General features: G+C 35.9%; 1 protein-coding gene across 1 annotated transcript in view; it reads right to left on the bottom strand.

Moving 5' to 3' along the window:
• Positions 1 to 4,013: 4,013 nt before the first annotated feature.
• Positions 4,014 to 18,978, bottom strand: part of RAD21 (RAD21 cohesin complex component) — a 33,923-nt gene continuing 18,958 nt past the window's right edge. Inside the window, exons 6-13 of the mRNA XM_027854064.1 lie at positions 18,396 to 18,521; positions 17,858 to 17,980; positions 14,725 to 14,948; positions 13,431 to 13,596; positions 12,903 to 13,054; positions 9,819 to 9,968; positions 7,088 to 7,171; positions 4,014 to 5,935 (exon numbers count right to left, since the gene is read on the bottom strand). Of these exons, the coding sequence (XP_027709865.1) occupies positions 5,744 to 5,935; positions 7,088 to 7,171; positions 9,819 to 9,968; positions 12,903 to 13,054; positions 13,431 to 13,596; positions 14,725 to 14,948; positions 17,858 to 17,980; positions 18,396 to 18,521 (1,217 nt within the window). The 3' untranslated portion in view covers positions 4,014 to 5,743. The remainder of the gene's footprint in view (positions 5,936 to 7,087; positions 7,172 to 9,818; positions 9,969 to 12,902; positions 13,055 to 13,430; positions 13,597 to 14,724; positions 14,949 to 17,857; positions 17,981 to 18,395; positions 18,522 to 18,978) is intronic.

Genomic DNA, 18,978 nt, shown 5'->3' with positions numbered 1-18,978 from the left:
TTCTTTTATGTTTTAAATACATTTTATTTTTATATAACCTACATTTCCCAGTGTTTACCTTCCCCCATTCCCTGCCAGAGAGTCATCCCCTAAAATGGAATAAAAATATTCTTTAAAAAATTCAAGGGGCAGCTAGGTGGTGCAGTGGATAGAGCACCGGCCCTGAAGTCAGGAGGACCTGAGTTCAAATCTGGCCTCAGACCAAACACTTGACACCTACTAGCTGTGTGACCTTGGGCAAGTCACTTAACCCCGATTGCCTCACTAAAAAAAAAAAATCACTAAAAAATAACCAACATATTGAAGAAAGTCTATTTTGTGCAGTGTTCCACACTCATAGTCTGCCTCCTCTGAAAACAAGGCAGGCAGGTGCCTTCTCACAAATTTTCTTTGGAGTAAAGCTTGTTCTTTATAATTTCATAATATTCACTTTTAATTGTTTTCTGGTTGTTCTTTACATTGATTGTTTTCTGATGGTTGTTCTTTACGTTTCCATTGCTCTAGTCATTCTGCACAGTGTTTTCCTGGTTTTACTTATTTCAGTTTGTGTCATTTCATATAAATTTTCCCATGTTTCTCTTCATCGTAGCTATAGTTTCTTAATATTCTATTGCAACTCATGTATTATAACCGGTTTAGTCATTCCCCACCTGGACATTTGATTCATTTCTAGTTTTGTAATAAGTGTTTTTATGAATATTTCAACATATGTGGGACTATTATATTTAGGACTTTTGTTTCATGACAGACTTTTTAAATGAATGCTATGTTAGAAATCTGAGGCATCTTTCAGGACAGTTTAGAGGGCAGGAGGTAGCACCAGATGATTTCTGGAGAACTTACCCATAATTTTGTAATTCAGCTTTCTACGTTCACAGAGATAGAGAAGCACAGTGGAAAGAACAGTAAATTTGGGGGTCAGGACAACTGGAATCAAATCCTGTCTGATATTGGCTGTCAAGTTGCTTCCTAGCATGGGCAAGTCATTTAATTCCCTCATCTAAAATGGGGATAAAAATATTTGCAACTACCTCGATCATGGGGTTGTGAAAAAAGTGCTTTGTAAAGCTAAAAACCTACATAAATGTGAGTTATTATTTGCTGTGGAAATATCCCAAGAATTGAGATCCTCTTTGAAGAGCACATGAAAGATTTGATTTCTTAGCAGTAATTCATTCATCAGTCAGCAATTTTTCTTGGCCTTCAGTTCCACCAATTGAGTGGAAAAGTCCCACTTTGTCTTCTTCACCAGCTTAACATTCTCTTCCTGAGGGTCTGAACTTGGCTTCCTCTCTACTTATTTTCCCTTGGTAGTCTCCTTCACTCCTATAGCTTAGCCTATCATTACTATGCAGGTGTCTCCCAAACACTAGCTCCAATCCTGACCTCTCACTTGAGCTCCAGGAGCCTAAGGACCTTGACCTGAAGGTCTCACCAATACCTCAATTTGTCCCAGACTGACTCATTATACTCTCCTCATACTCTATGATCCAGTCAAACTGGCTGTTTTTCCATTCCTTACACAGTGTTCTACCTTCCCATACCCCTTCTCCATATCTTTATACTGCTTTTAAGGCACTTCACTCCCTCACTTATATAATTGCTTCCTTTAAGAGATATCACCTCCACAAAGCCTTTCACAATCTCACTTCCTAGTGCCCTTTGTCTCTCCCCTGTATTTATTTTTTATATTTATTCTGTGTATGTATATTGCATCTCCAAATAGGATTTTAAGCATCTTGAGAGTAATTTTTCAGTCTTCGTATTCCCAGGTGCCTAATAAATGCTTGTTGATTGATTGAATTGGCCAGGACACATGTGACTGAATTATCATTGGTCATTCTTGTTCAGCAGTTGCAGATGCAGCTGCCAGTTATCAGGAGTAGGACTTATGATGAATTTGTTTCCATGATTAACCTAAGAATGTTACATGGTCAGTGACATTGGGAAGTGGTGATGGGAGTCTGCTTAACTTGGATAGTAATAAATGTCCTTAAGAATGACTGAGAGAAGTTACTGTTATCTCAGAATCAGGAGTTGAAAATAGGTAACACAAGGGAACATTTTGCATAAGTTTGAAGAATAAGTGTTGTGCTTTTGACAGGCAGTCTTATAAAGCTATTAATTCAGTGTGTAAGCAAAAAAATTACAGTAAACCACATTTATAGGTCATACAAATGTTTCTTCTTAGAAAAAGAGTATGCAGAACTGGGGGTTATAATTTTACAGTTTAAATAGACAGTAAGTAGTAATAATGACAATAATAATCAGCAATAATATTGGCCTAATCCATCACTTAGCCTCACTTTTATAGTTAGAAATTCATACATTAGGAGCACCTTTAATCATGAGCGGAGTCATAGTAGCCAAAACAAGGCACTGGCAAATGAGGGGGAGAGGACACCTAGGACATTTCCATGCTTTGTTCCCAACAAGCCTACATAGTCTGATTTTCCCAGAGCCAGACTGGTCTCCATTCCTGGAATGCATTTTCTCTTCTCTGTTCTACCTCTTCAAATTCCTGGCTTCCTTGAAGGCTCAGCTCAGGAACAATTATTCCATGTAGTGTCTTTACCAGACCCACTGAAGTGCTACTGGCTAACTCTTAGAAGCCAGAGAGAGACATCACAAGTCATCTGAAGTAATTCTCCCTGATTCTCACTTGCCCCTCCCAAATAGACGCCCATTCAGCCTCCGTATCCCTTTGAAGTACAGCCAAACCCCAATGTTTGGATATACTAGCTAAGTATGTTCCTTTGCTTCACACCACAGCTCCTTCATTACCTAAACACTACCAGCTTCTGTAAACTCCTCCGAAAGACACAAGGGTGCCCAACAACCATCACTTCATACTACCCCATCTCCTAAGTAGCACTTAAAACATGTCAAAACTGAGTTGGAACAGATAAACCTCAGGGGTGGAGTCTAATCTGTACCCTAATAGGAATCCTCTCCAAATTGTCACCCATCTTTAGTTTAAAAGACATGTCACATTTGGGAGTGACATGGAAGGAAACAAGCATTTATGTGCCAGCTATTGTGCTAAGAACTTTACAATGATATAGTACTCCTTGTTTTTTGAAGCAGCCACTTCACTTTTCAGTAGCTAGTTTTTGAGTCTGAACCTGCCTCTCTGAAACTTAACCTTGTTGCTTCTAGTTCTTGTGAGGCTAAAGCAAAACAAGTTTGTCTCCCCCATCTTCTATGCTCTAGGTTAAATGGTTCCAGTTCCTTCAACTAACCTTCATATAACAAGCTGTGTTTAAAAGAAAAAAAAGCAGCAGTTCCAAGACCCATTTTATTTTATTTGTCTAGGCAATGGGGTTAAGTGACTTGCCCAGGGTCACACTGCTAGTTAAGAGTCAAGTGTCCAAGTCCAGATTTGAACTCAGGTCCTTCTGACTCTAGGGATGGTGTTCTATCCACTGTGCCATCTATCTGCCCTCCCCCCCATTACATTTTATAAGATGGCATAAAAACATTACTTTTGGTTTTACATTCTCTCCTCTACTAAAATTGTGCTGATACCTCATGGATTGAAAGTTTTCAAAAGTTAAACCAAAGAAATGGAAGTTCTGATGAGTCCTATTTTAAGAGCTTGATAACATACTGTATTTTTGCCATTCAAAAATCAGCCCAAGTTCAGAGGTACATCACAAGATTGGCTAGCAGATGATGAAATTATTTGGACACAAATCATGAAGATGGTCTAAGTTGTGGAAGGACTGCAACCTGTAAAATATTTCTATTCATTAGACAAGATAAGGTGAACAAAAGGCAAGATTTTGAGCTATTGTTTATTTTTTCTCATTAAGAGAAAGCAACATGGCACAGCAGTGTAATAAGTATTGTATTTAGGTTCAGAGAATCTGATTTCAGATTATGGCTCTGTCATTTTACAACTTACAACCTTGAGCAAGTAAAATGAGCAGAATAACTAGATGATCTCTAAGTTCCCTTCCAGCTATAAAAATTAGTTTATCTCAAATTAAAGCAAAAAAAAAAAAGAAAAATACAGCTTATAACACAACTTTTATTAGAAAAGTTATACATAACACAGCATCAACTATTTTCAAGAACAATATTAAACCTGATAAGCAACAAAAACCAGACTAACAAAATGTGTAACAAGAAACTAATGACCTTTCTATAATTAAACATTCAAATTATCTACAATGTCTTTTTACAAAGGGGAATTCCATGGTTTACAGGCACATCATGTTGATAAAGCTGCAGTAGCAATTTTATACAATTACCTTTCTCAAGAAATTGAATTATTAAAACAGTAATTATGCAGTCTCACAAATTTTTAAAACATTTCACATAATTTTACATTATTGGGTATATATGGAAATCTGAGTCTCAAAAGTTAATGTTTTCCACCAAAGTGCCAACGTTTACGCCAGAACTTTTAGTGTAATTTTGCCCTAAAAAAAGTTAAGACATGTTTTGATAATCAACATATTCACATAATTTCTGGTTCTATCTGGTCTGTTAACAATAAAGCCTTTATTTATTTATTTATTTATTATTATTTTTTTTTTGCTTTTTCATTTGTTTTAGTTTTTTAAATTATAGGAAACCAGGTGCAGGATTTTCTCTTGCAAAGCTATTAAAATAAAGGTTCAAACACAGGAGTGTGCAGTATTGGAAAAATAGATCAATACTAAGACTTATAATAAATATCAGAAAAGCCATTACAGTTAACATAGCATCTTCTGCTTAATAAGTATAATCAGGTAAGTGGCTTCCCATCAGTCTGCCCCTTTGACATACAAGACATTTTGTAGTACTTTATTCCTTGATTTTTTTTTCATGATTTGAACATGCCAAATAAGTGGTTCATTATCTGAAAACTTTTATTTAAAAAAAGCTTGATTTATAGCTTATGTGTAGCTAGAATTCCTCTTTAATCCTGAAAGAAAATCTGACTTCAGTGTTCATACCATGAAACTAAATTCTTCGCTACTGTGGGTTGTTATAGCAAGCCTCCAAGGCAACAATAAAAATAATGGCATCTCTACAATGAGCTAGAATGATATGGATTTGAACTAGATGATTCAGAGAACACTGGGAATGCTTTAGCCTAAACAAGTCTGGCCTTTCATCTGACGAGGTTTGGTTTCAGCAAGTGCTCTGCAGAGATGTTTGCCTCCTGCTAAATCATTACAAGATTTTCAGTGTGCTACAAAACCAATTCCTATTGTTGTAGGAACTACTAAACAACTCAACTGGGGAGAAATTTGTCCATAGTTTTCAGATAGCCAGAGATCAGAGCAAAAGGTTTATAGAGAAAATCCAATTCTGTTCTGTTAAAAGCAGACATATTTTTTGATCAAGTACCCTATACATAATAGGTATTTAATAAATGTTTTGAGGTTGGCAGGCTTTTCCCAGAGAGGTTAATTTTTCAAATGCACTAATGGAGAATTAAGATATAAATCATGACTTTTCATTGAAACTCAACATCATTACATGCACCAATATTGCACACATCTGCTCTGAACTGTTAAAATCATTATCTGGTTCCTGGAGAGTACATCTCCATCAGAATACAAACAAAACCCACCCGAGCAGTTTCCCTTAAAAATGAAGATGGTAAATTAAAAATATAAAAAGGGGCAAGAGATACTTTGTACAAACGAAAATCTAAATTTTCTGTAATGGTCTTATGTGCCCTACACATTGGGGGCAATGCATTTATACTAGTGAAATAAACACTAGCTAAAATCCATTGAGACATTCAAATTATATGGAATCTTGGTCCAGGTGTTGCAATGATGTCACTGTAAGGCTCCTCCTGTTTCAGCTCAATAGCCTGCTGCTTTTTAAGTACCAAGAAGCTGTAGAATTTTGCTGCAGCTTGTTTTCTGTTCGTATTTCGGCACAAGTCAAGCAAACTAATAGATTCTGCTCCAGTTTTAGCAAGAGCTCTCTGAAAAGCAAATAAAAGGTAGACTGAATAAACAATTTAAGAAAGCTTTCATAATTTGAGATGATAGAAAACGAGCATTCTACATTAAGTCAGTAACTATTCTGTATTAGATGAGGACTGATAATCTGCAAATTAATTTTTGGCTAAACCTACTAACAATACACTTAACTAAACAGTACCACAGAAATATTACAGTGATGAATTTTCTGAACTGTGTATCCATTTAAGATTGTGTACTTTCTTGGGTACAATTTGATGATGAGGTACCAGTTAATATGTTCTCCTTGCCTAAGATCAGCAAAAGAAACTAAGTGCTGATAAGATTATTCTGTCAGGAGACCAAAGGACACCTAAAAACAATTTTCAAATCAATCAGGTGGACGAAAATCAGATGCACATAATATATCTTGGGATATATCCTGGGAATTATGCAAATTTAAGGGGTTAAGATTATTAAACAATAGTAATTCTTTGATATAGCCACAGAATACAACTACTTAACATAGTATAAAATTTGCCAAATGTGGTCTACACAATTCTAGGTAACTTATATAAAAGTTTACATAAACGTTCTTTTACACCATAGAGGTTTGACAAGAACTACATGGTATACATGTTCCTAACTTGACTCAATACAAAGGGCACCTTTCAAAGCACAAAGGGAGAAGACTACAAAAATATACAGGGTTTCCTACTCCAAATCTAGATATGGCCTTTAAAAAAAGGTGGTTAAAAGCTATCTACCCACTCAATATATCCAAATTTATGACCTAACAGAAGAAAGGTACTATTAGGATCTACAAAGAAGGCTTCTTCTGAGAAAAAGCCATGCTGCTAGCTAGAACCTAGGGGTTATGAATAAAACCACCTGGCTGCATTCACTGGGGAATTTTCCCGTCTTTTGTGACGGGAAATTAATGCCACCCCTTTGCGGGTGGCATAAAATTTAACAAGAGTTTAAGTACTTCAACACCCTCAATAATGACATGACTAAATTTCTTTTCCATCTGTATCTCAAATTTACATTATTCTAAAAGAGTTTCCACATAACCATGCCTTTTAATTTTTATTATGTAAATTATGGGGAAGGGGATCATTACTTAATCAAATGTTCCCTTTTATCATTCTTCTCTACAAGCAAATCACTAATACCTGAAGACCATGAAGCATCTGCTGAGTTCTTTTGTTCCATCTTCTTTCTTCTTGATCCTGATCACCCCCTGTAGCATCTTCTTCCTAAGGGGGGGGTGGGGATTATAGCTGGGTTAGATTTAATATCAAACAACCAAACTGGGGGAAAAAATTAAATTCTTATTTCTAAATATCCTCGAAGCACTGAACTAATTTCATCTCAGTTCCCCCAAAAGCTGATGCTGAAAAATTTAGTACAAAGCAGAAGCTTTACAGTTCAGTATGTGTGCTTAAGATGGCATAGCCCTTTAAAGCAGTTCTAGAAACAAGAATACAGCACACCAAGATATCTTTTACCTTTTACCCTTTAAAGCTACATATTCCCACAAGTTCTTGTTGCTATAAAGTTTAGACAAACATCAAAGTGCTTTGTGCTCCCAAGAACAATATCCAAAAATGTATACTTGGAGAGGCCTTGGCTCACAACAATTCTTGGTTAAAAATACCACAATATTAAAGATAAACACTAGAGAACACAAAGGACTGTTAGAATTTTAACAAAACTCATGGGTATCATAGGAACCTAATAATAGCAATACCTTACATGTGTCTTGCAGTTTAAAATACTTTACACACTTCATCATTTCAAAACTTCACAATAGTTCTATAAAATTAACAAGAGGAAACTGAGGTATAGTTTTTAGGAAACTTGTAGCTAATATATCCAGAATTAGAAACTCAGGTTTAAGACCTTCAACTCTACTGTTTTTTCCACTAGAGGACACTAAAGAGGCCTAAAGAGACCCTAAATCTGATTCCGAAAGGTACCAAATAAAAGCTAGACTAGCCTCCTGGCCACAGCCTGCCAAATCTAGCCTAAGTAAAATTAAAAAAAAAAAAAAAAAAAAAAAAAATATATATATATATATACACAAACACAAAAGTTTGCTTTTCTCAAATTCCAGCATCATCACTAGACTTCACCTTTACCTCCTGTTTCATTTTGTCAGTAAATACATATTAGGATATGCTGTCTTTTTGCTGTGTGGTAAATAAAATAAAAAGTATTCTATTTATTGAGAAGTCATCTAACACAATTAGAACAGAGAAAAGAACTAGAGTTAAGTGAAAAAGGTTTCTAGACAGGCAAGAGAGGTCCAATTATAAAAGTTTAAGTTCATGCCTGTTCAACCCCACAGAATTCCTGAGACCAGTGGTGTCAAACTCAAACAGAAACGGATCCTTCCAGTTTCACACTGATTTAGAAAACCACAAAATCACATAATCTATGTTATATTTTTGCTTATTTTGTTAAATAGCCAACACTTAAGTTTTGCAGTGAATTTGACACCTCTGCCTCAGACTCAATTAGTGTTCAAATGCTTTTATTTTACATTCAATTTTAATAAGGTTAGAAATCTGCCTTACAAAAGAGAAAGGGAGAAGATTCACTAAAGACATACCGATAATTGCAATAAACGACATTAAGCCAGGAGACAGTCATTTTTAAGAAAACAAATTATAGGAAAGAATTCTTAACTCTGGAAAACACTAAGTGGAGGGCAAACACCCCTACACAACTAAATAACCTTACACCACAGCACAGTATAATAACTGATAATCATCAACTCATAGAATTAAGAGAGAAGGGACATTATCAAGTACAATCCCTTCATTTTATAACTGAGGAAACTGAAGTTTAAAGAAGTAGGATGACTTGCTAAATGCCCCATAGGTAATGAAGCATGAAAGCCACAATGTGAACCCAGGCTCTGGTTCTAGACCTGATGCCAACACATTACATTCTTTTGCTCTACCATGGGTTTTAAAGAAAAGGTCAGAGACAGCCAGGCAGTGCAGAAGATAGAGCACTGGCCCCGGAGTCAGGAGGACCTGAGTTCAAATCCAGCCTCAGACATTTGACACTTACTGCCTGTGTGACCCTGGGCAAGTTACTTAACCCCACTGTCTAGCCAAAAAAGGTTAAATTATGCCTGTCATAGTTCAGGAAGGCACACTGGAGCAGTACATTTTACAAATATTCCCATCAAAAAGCAATCAAATAACGGGTTTTGGTTTAAAAGGACAATTTCATTTCAGTGCAACACTTTATTCCCCAATGTTGATAATGAGGTGTTAGCTGATTCAATCATTTAATTTTTTAAAGAAAATATTGGGGAAACAGTATCAAATTTCATGCCTTGAAAGACAGATTAAAAAAATCCAAGGAAGACTCTCCATGCACCTCTTGGTAACAACGAAGATCACAGAAGTTCAGAAATGGAAGGTGCCTTCGAGACTACTGATTTTGTTCAATTCCTTCCTCTTATAGGCTTAGCCTTCTCTCCAGTATCTTTGAAAAACAGGGACCTAACTTTTAGCTTGAACGCATACAAGGGGACTGTCTTATGAAGGAAGTCTACTTTCAAGCCAGTTCTAATTGTGAGGAAATTATGTTTTACAGAAATCAGCCTCCCTTGTAACTTTTTTTGCCCTTAAATCACAAAAATGTTCAATCCTTCTAAATGACAACCTTTTAAGTGCTTTAAGAAAGCAATTCATGACTCCTTTATACCTTCTCTGTGATACACATTTCCAAATTTTTTTTTCCCAATGAACCTTCTGTGGCAGTACAGCCCTTTAAATGTTCAGTATCAGTTAATATAACTTATACATTTAAAACAAAACCAGAAAGTCATGTGGAAATAGCATAATAAGAATGAATTTGCCAGTCTTCTGAGTTTTTTATTACCTCCTCCTCTTCTTCCTCTTCCTTATCTTTCTCTTTTTCCTTTTCTTTCTCTGGCAAAAGTTCCAACTCAGGTATCAGCTGACAGATATTTGGAGGCTCTTCTGGAGGAAGTTCTACAGGTGGGATTTCCAACTGCTGCAACTGCTCAGGCTGGTATTCAAAGAAATGATAAGAATCAACGTAAATGTAACATGCCAGTTCAAAGTGGATAAAGCTTTCAGGATTCAAAGGAATACTGGTCTAAAGGATATGAAAAGTTCTCAAAAGAATTTTAAACTATTAGCCATATGAAAGATTGTTCCAAATCACAGATAAGAGAAATGCAAATCAACACCTCAAAAGTTCTACCTCATAATTACATAAGCCACAAAGATGAAAAAGACAGGAATAATCTAAGTTTGGAAGGGTACAGAAACACAAGCACAGAGTTGGTGGAACTGTGAATGAATTCAATCATTCTGTAAAGCAACTGCGAATTATGCAAAAATAAAATGTCCACACCCTTTGACACACATACATTGATTGCATGGCTAGCTACATACTCCAAGGCGAAAGGTGGCAAGGTCTCATATATACTATAATAGTCACAGCAGCACTTTTTGAGGTAGAAAAGAACTGGAAACAAAGTAGATGGCCACTGATTATGGAATGGTTAAATCGTGGTATCTTAATTTAATATTAATTGCACTGTAATGATCAATATAAAAAATTCAAAGTAAAGGAAGACTAATATGAACTGACTCAGGGTAAAAGAAACAAAACTAAGAAAGTACCATATGCAATCATAACAACATTAAGTAGAAAGAACAAAAATCTAAAACTGAATGCTTTGTAAGACCAAGCTTGGTCCTGGAGAACAGAAAAGGTACCTCCCTCCTCTTTGGAAAAGTAGAGAGACTCAAGGGTGTGAAATGTTATATATTTTGGTGGATGTGGTCCCTGCATTGTTTTGCCTTGCCCAATTGCTTCTTTCATTCCTTCTTAATCTTTGTTAAAAAGGATGACTTTTTGGATAATTCAGAAATGAAAATAATTTAAAATTAACAAATATTTAAAATAATATAAGGCCAAATTCTCTTTCTTTCTCACTAAACCTGAAACTACAGAATAATGATCCTAATATGGATACCTTTTTCTTTCAGATAAATTTAGTAGATAAATGTTCCCAGTAAAGGAGAAATTTTGCCAACTGCTTTAAAAACCATGAAGAAAAACAGCTATTTTTTCATGAAAAAAATTTATATGGTAAATATTTTAACATAGGATTGACACAAAGCCATGACCAAAACATTACATGCAACTAAACTGGCACATACTATTAACTACCAGAATGAAAAATTGTCTTATATTATAATTATTTTAAACAACTGAAAGTTGGTACAGAAAAGCTCAAGAAGAGAGTGGATACTACAGGGGAGTAAAAATACTAAATATGGCTCACATTTGTAAACCACTTTCCTCATGACAAACAAATGAGGTAGGGTAGTAGTAGTTCTAAACAGCCTTTTAGTAGTGGCATCAAAAACTTTTTTTTTTGGTGAGGCAATCGGGGTTAAGTGACTTGCCCAAGGTCACACAGCTAGTATGTACATGTCAAGTGTTTGGTTTGAGGCCGCATTTGAACTCAGGTCCTCCTGACTTCAGGGCTGGTGCTCTATCCACTGCGCTACCTAGCTGCCCCAGCATCAGAAACTTTTAAGAGGAATGAAATGACCCCACCTTCAGGGTCTGTCTTACATTTTCTCTCAGTTTTAGTATCTTCTGTTAAGAATATGTTACGAGACAGTGTTCTGATAGAAAGTTCAAGAAGCTCTCCTCTATTCTGGGTCTGAACTGGGGCAATGCATAATATGCTTTAATTACAACTCCTGACCACCAGAGGGCACAGAAAAGCTGATTCTTATATAATCAAAATAAATCCGAAAGACCCTTTCTCTATATAGGTTGGGCATAAAGGGCTTCTTGGTGTCTGAGTCTTCTGCTGCTAAATTCCACTATCATAAGCTCATGTTAGGGGGTCCAAAAAAATGAAAATGAAGCACCTAGGTTTCTAGCACACATCATTTACAGCTCCTTCAAACATGGTTCCCAAAGCTAGATAAACAATAGTATCCTTGGAAACTGCCCCTCCCCCCCAACATATTTCAGAAAGATTCAGTAATACAAGGAAACAGTTACACAAAATTTAGGGCAGTTTATGTAAGGGAGAATAAAGATATTTCCAACACTGAACAGGAATCAAACAAAATGAATCTGAGACTCTAGCCTGTCTCAGGTCTGTTAAATGCCTCACATCATCTGTGTGGTTTTCCACATAGTATGAGGGATTGTGAATCAGATAACCCAGAGTTCCTGTTCCCCAAACTAGAAGACTAAGGATTAGGGACTTCAGATCTGGGGTATCAAGACTAGCACTAATAAAAAAGGTAAAGAAAAAATCCATGATACTCACTTGATCATAAAAGCCCTCAAGAAATCCCAAATTTTCATCTAAATTTAAGTATTTTTGGAAGGGTTCTGATTCCATCGGTGGAGAAGAACTCTTGGTAAGGATAATTCCTCTACCAATGTAGATTAATAACTGTTCTGCAACTTGTAGCCTTAAGAACATTGAATGGGCCACTGAAAAATCAAAGGCTCTCCCAGCCTCACAAAGCCATTATGTACAAGTAAACTTTGAACAGAGGTCGTACTACTCAAAGGTCAGCACTTTATCCATTATGCTATGTTTTCTCTCTTAAATTAGGATCTAAAAATCATAAGTCCTTTCAAGTGACAATCTGCCTTTATATTTCTTCCCTTCATCAACAATACTATGTGCTTGATTTACTTTGTCGACTAATGTCCAATGCGTCTTTCCTAACAAAGAGTAACCATGGGGCAGTTAGGCGGCACAGACATATCACACTCAGCAGCTGTGTGACAGTCACTTAACCCCCACTCTCTCTCTCTCTCTCTCTCTCTCTCACACACACACACACACACACACACACACACACACACAACTAACCATACTCAAAAAATATCTAGGAGATGATGTAGAAAGGTATACTTTTGTTATACATATGACATTTTCTTACTTACAGGTAACACAGGCTCTGGGTCGACTTGCTGTGCCTTGCGTTTTACTCCTGTTTGAGGTGGTGGCGGTGGCATGACAGATTCATCCAAATTGGTTCTGCTGCCTTCCATCATTGATTCCTGTAGGTGGCTTGGCTCTTCTATAATAGGTTCATCTGCAAACCATCATATAAAGATTAGATTTGATATAAAGTTGAGAGGCCTATTTCAATACTGTTTCATTACCAGCATGAAGCTACTTTTTCAAGGCTGAAAAAGTTATACCTTATTCATACGCTGTTACAACAAATCACTGTATTTTTTCAACTAAAGCTTGTACCACTCCCTCCCCCCATCAAATCTGACTTTTGTGAAACGTAATAGTGGCCTACAACACAAATGTTTTCTCTTGCTGTATTTCTATTTATTTAGGTCAATTCAAAGAAATCTTATTCTACACTGCAGCCTAATTCAGACTAATGTGGTAACTATCCATGAATTTCAACCTAAATACCAGCTTAAGCCTGGAAAAAGAATCGCCACATTACAAACCAATAACATCATGCTGCTGCTGCTGCTGCTGAGGCGGCTGTTCCTCTCTGGGCACCTCTGGATTTTCAAAATCTTTGAGGAATTCATCCAAATTGTCTGCTTCTCCACCTTTCCTCCTTTTCCTAAGATCTTCTGGTACAAGAGGTGTGAGACAGCGTGTAAAGAGCTAAAAGAGATGTATATGAAAGTATAAACAACTGGTTCTATACCAAACCTCAGTTGTACTAAATGTCAATGCCCCATATCTTGAAATCAGCCTTCCAGGGAACCTCAATTGTAACAATCTGGAAATAAAAAAAGTATAAAGTTTTAAAGTGACCATCCAAAAACAATACCTTTCTCTCATGCAGCCCTCAACCAGATAACTGTTAAGACAGCAAAACACACTAGCAATAATTTAAAATGACAAATAACCTTACATTTATGACCAACAATTAGGGAATGACTAAATCAATGTCCACCAACAGAATAGGATAGTAACCCATAAAAAAAAGACAAAAATGTAAAGAATACAAATGCATGGGGGAAAAAAAAGAAATGGTGCAAAACAAAATCAAGAGAATATGAAAAATTACACATCGATTACAATCGTATTAAAAAAAAAAGCAAAGGCAAGAAGACTTTAGTCACAGACTGATTAAGAAGGCACAGAATAACTGTTATTCTTATTTTGTTGAAACATAATGGTTAAACAATCAAAATACAAATAGCTGAAGTTTTAAGGTTTTGTTTGGAGATTTACTGTGGGTTTTTTGGTCTATTTGCTGAATGTTGTATATATGGTTAAAAAACAAAAGTATCTGCAAAAATCTAAAGAACTACTAAAACAATGTTTGTAATGATTCTGAACCAGAGCAAGAAGAGCAAAATAAATTTAAGTGGGCTTTAAAAAAACTGTCTGGGCATTCCAAAAGGAAAGCTTTTGTTGAATTTGCATTTTTTTTGGACAATGCCAAATAAATGTTATTGCATTACCAAAATGTACTAATGGAATGGAATGGAGTAAGTATTTATTATGTCAGGTGCTATGTTAAGCACTTTAAAATATCTTAATTTGATCCTCATAATAACCTTGTAAGGTAGGTGCTATTATGGTCCCCATTACACTGAGGAAACTGAGACTAACAGAGGTTAAATGACTTGCTCAGGGTCATAAAGCTATTAAATGTCTGAATTATGATTTGAACTCAGGTCTTCCTGACTCTGGGCCCAGTGCTTTATCCACTGCTCCATCTAGCTGCCTCTCGTCACCCAAAGACAATCGAAATCACGTAAGATAAACTTCAAACATTACCTTCAGTAGTCTATTGTTCCATAAAGGTTGAGCAGGCAAAGAGAAAAGTTTTTCTACTCCTCCAGTCTCTTTCCACATCATCAATTTTTTGGTGGGTGGTGCAAGGTCCAAAGTAGTGACAATATCAGAATAATCACTTAGTTGGGCTCTAATTGTCTTGCTGTCCAGCTCTTTCACACTGTCAACAATTAGCTTCCTCTTCCTTTTGGCTTTTGTCTCCTTGACTGGGACAACGGGCAAAAAAATAGAATATGTCATGTCGTAAATTTAGAGGCAAAGGCTAAACTACATACTGACAGACAGCATCCAGGCAGAGAAATCTGCACATATTTAGATCCTTAGGCATCACTGTTTTCTTGTACTCTTCACTTACCACACAGACCCAAATCAATGTAGACACTGAAACACAGAATGAAGTAGGTCTAATTTATTCTGCATATCTAGCTCTAAGTGCTTAACAATATTAAAATATCAGAAAGTTCAAAGACTTGGGTATAGGTAATAGTGAATGCTTTTATTAACAATACAACTACAGCATCTGTGGATGGAAGTCACCTTAGAAATCAACTAATCCCAATCTTTCATTTTACCCATGAGGAAACTAAATCCAGAAAAGATCACATACTCAAAGCCATGTGGCTAACCAAGCAGAAAGATGAGATCGAAACCTAGCTCCTCTGTTGCCAAAAACGCTTCTTTCACTATGCTACTGTAAAACAAAATTTATTTTGTGGTTCTGTACAAGAACTTGTTCAAAATAATGACCCTGAGGTATTAAAAGTCCTCAGGAACCTTGTGCATAAAATAGTAAATTACATTCAAGGAACGTTTAGTGTTGCATGTATTTTAATTGGTTTGAAAATTGGTAACCCAGACATAGTACCTATAAGAATTCTCAGTTAACCAAAACAGCAAGAATATCCTGCCTTTGTCACGACATGTGTGACCTCAGGCAAGACATTTAACTTCTATGGGCCTTAGTTTCCCTATCTGTAAAATGAAAGTGTTGTATGAGATAGCCAAGATCCCTTTCCAGCTCTAAGTCCACAACCCTACAATCCACTCATTCTCCAACCACTGTAGGTAGTTTACTGCAATTTCACTGCGAATCTTGACAGCAATTTCTTGTTTTTCAAATGATGTTTATATTTATTATCTCATAGTATCTGCACAACAAATTCTTTACCCTGGTAATCCAAGACCATTTTGTGATGACTGACTGTGCCTCACCAAACAACTAAATTAACATATCAATATATTAAAATAAAAATTTAAAATCTCACCAAAAAAATGAACAAGTAATAGAGCTTAAATTTATCCCTGCATTATCTCACGGCAAAAAAAAGGTTTGCTAAAGCAAAAGACAGCAGAATTTACTGTGAATGAGAATTTACCAATCGATCAAGATTCAGGAATCTCCAGAGATTTCTGATTTATTTCCCAATATAAATTTTCTCCTTATAGCTGGAACCCAAAGATAATCAAGAAGAACTATGTACCTTCAACATCAATCTTAAGATGATCTTTACTTAGATATTCAATTCCATTCATGTGTGCAGCAATTATAGGAATAAATTCTGAAAAGCACCTCTAGGATCACAGAGTTTTTTGCTGTTGTTGTTCAAGTCATTTTAATCACGTCTGACTCTTCATGACCCTATTTGGGGTTTTCTTGGTAAAGATATTGGAATGGTTTGCCATTTCCCTCTCAGGCTCACTTTACAGATGAGGAAAACTGAGGCCAACAAGGCTAAGTGACTGAGGTTGGGATTTGAACTCAGATCTTCCTGACTCCAAGCTCAGTGCTCTATCCACTGTACCCCCTAGCTGTCCAGAAAGCTGTTTACTCTATAGTTAAGATATTTTGCACCTTTGCTATAAACGCTTTATTTTCCAGAGTAATTCATGTTGGAATATGCAAAGGTAAGCTTCTGCCTAAGGTTATCCTTTCCCTTTACTCTCTTCTCCACCTTTTTCACTAAAATGTCTTCAAAAGACACTTTGCAATTTTTAGTTTCAGGATTCACATCAGGTATTCAAGTGAAGGAAAACAAAAGGAGTGATTGGTAAGGGGGTCCAGTGGGGGTATAGATACTTACCTACCAGCGAGAACTTTGAGTTAACCTGCATTTTTGACCAACAATTTCCCAGCCCCCTCAAACTGGATAAGGAAGTTTTTCCTTTTCTATCAGCATAAGGAAACTATTGTCTAGTTAAGGAAGAAAACTTTTACATCCCCAAATTTACTCACTAACAAATATCTAGAAATCTAAGTAATCTATTAATAATGCTGACCCCTTAAAGGCTCTAAATAGATAAACTGAGCTAGCCTACTAATTAGTTTGTATTAAAGGATTAATTGTACTGAAACAAATTACTATCTAGAAGTGACAAATCCTACAATGTATTTTGGATTATTCATTTCAACTCTGATACGAAACAGTGTTTTAAGATTATTGTATTATTTAGATGTTCTATTTGTTTTTGGTCCTGAACTTAAAAAAAAAAAAAGCATTTTACATTTGTACTCCACTTTCAATTTTTTTAAAAGCACTTTATCAGGGCACCTAGGTGGCATAGTGGATAGAGCTCCGACCTTGGAGTCAGGAGGATCTGAGTTCAAATGTGACCTCAGACACTTGACACTTACTAGCTGTGTGACCCTTGGCAAATCCTGATTACCTCACAATAAATAAATAAATACACAAAGCCAGCACTTCATCACCATTTTTCTTACCATACTTTGTACTTTCTTATTTGTGCCATTCACTTCTTTTAAAGCTTGACTTTGCATTGTATTACTTACTGCCTTCCATAAGATAAATCTAACTTCATGCACTTTAAAATATTTATTTCCATCAATAGAGCTGCTAATCACAAATGTAAATTTAACCTCAGTAATCTCAGTAAACTCTGCTTCTCTAATGAAATTAAACATTCCAGGTCAGGGACTGTGTCTTACTTTGTACACACCACACAATGTTAGGGTCACACAGTGGGGCAAGCCAGAATTAGTACTCGAGTCTCTTGACTTATACTCTATGCAACCTAGACTCCTATACTCAATTTAAATTACTAAGATATCTAAAATTTCCATTATCAAGAGTAGTCAAAACATATTTTATTTACTCACCAGTGATGTCAATAGGTTCCAAAGCAAAAGCTTCCTCTTCATTTGGAACAAGTGTTGTTTGATCAGTCATAGTTGGTAATGGTTCAACAGGGTCTACTGAATCTGGACTATCTGGTCCACCCACTGTTAAAAACAAAGACACACACAAGCTATTTCCACCAAGAATTCCAAAGCCAACAATACCCAGAATTCCCTTATGAAATGTAAACCCCCTTAAGAGAAAGAGAATCAACTCTCAGAATCTAACTATATACAATTCTTTCCTCCCAATTCCTTTTCCCACTTGAAAAAATGAGTCCTAGTGTGAAAAAGGAAAATTAGAATAGAAATAAGGACTGCAATAGAAACTGACTTTCTAATCTAGCTAGGGATATCCTGATGTAACAAAGGTATAAATACCGTTGTGTAAACCAAATTTACTCACTGAGTATGAATTTTAGCTCTTTAATCAATGTCTCATGTTAAATGTATTCTGGATACCACACAATCCCAACTAAATAAAAATACTAGAAACACATTCATGAAGTGGCATACTCACTTGATACATTGTCATCATCATCCATATCATCATGTGCAGGCTGCTCTGGCATCATGACCCCTCCTTCAGAGAGGGCGGGGGGATCATCAAATATACCTCCATCATTATTACTTATAAGTTTGTCATCTGAAACGGTGAAAAAAATTCAACTATAATGTGGAATAGACAACAGACAACAGCCAATTGCTGAAAAAATAATAAAATCACACTAAAATATTTTAGTGAGTTCACTTCACACCCAGCCAACTCTAATACAAAAAAGAAAATTTCTTAAATAAAAGTAACTTCTACATCAAATGTTTATAATTTAAAAGTATAGTTCCTAACCTGGCATACCAACTAAAAATGTTCATTGTAATCGAAGAAAACTAAAGACTATCTTAAAAATTAGAAAATTTAGTACTATTCTAGACTATCCGCAAAATCATACTGCTAACATAACTGTTAAGAACAGCTCCAAAGGAAACATTTGGTTAAGACTTGCCACCATTGGTCTGCCAATTTAGTAAGCTGCACAAGCAACACATATTACTAAGTATTTTGATGATTAGTTGTTGATATACCAGAGTCCAATGAATGAATC

Source organism: Vombatus ursinus, unplaced genomic scaffold (assembly GCF_900497805.2).
Source record: "Vombatus ursinus unplaced genomic scaffold, bare-nosed wombat genome assembly UNPS02010284.1, whole genome shotgun sequence".
Lineage (NCBI taxonomy): Eukaryota > Metazoa > Chordata > Mammalia > Diprotodontia > Vombatidae > Vombatus > Vombatus ursinus.
Note: the sequence above shows the minus strand (reverse complement) of the source record. Positions and strands in the feature narration are given on the sequence as shown.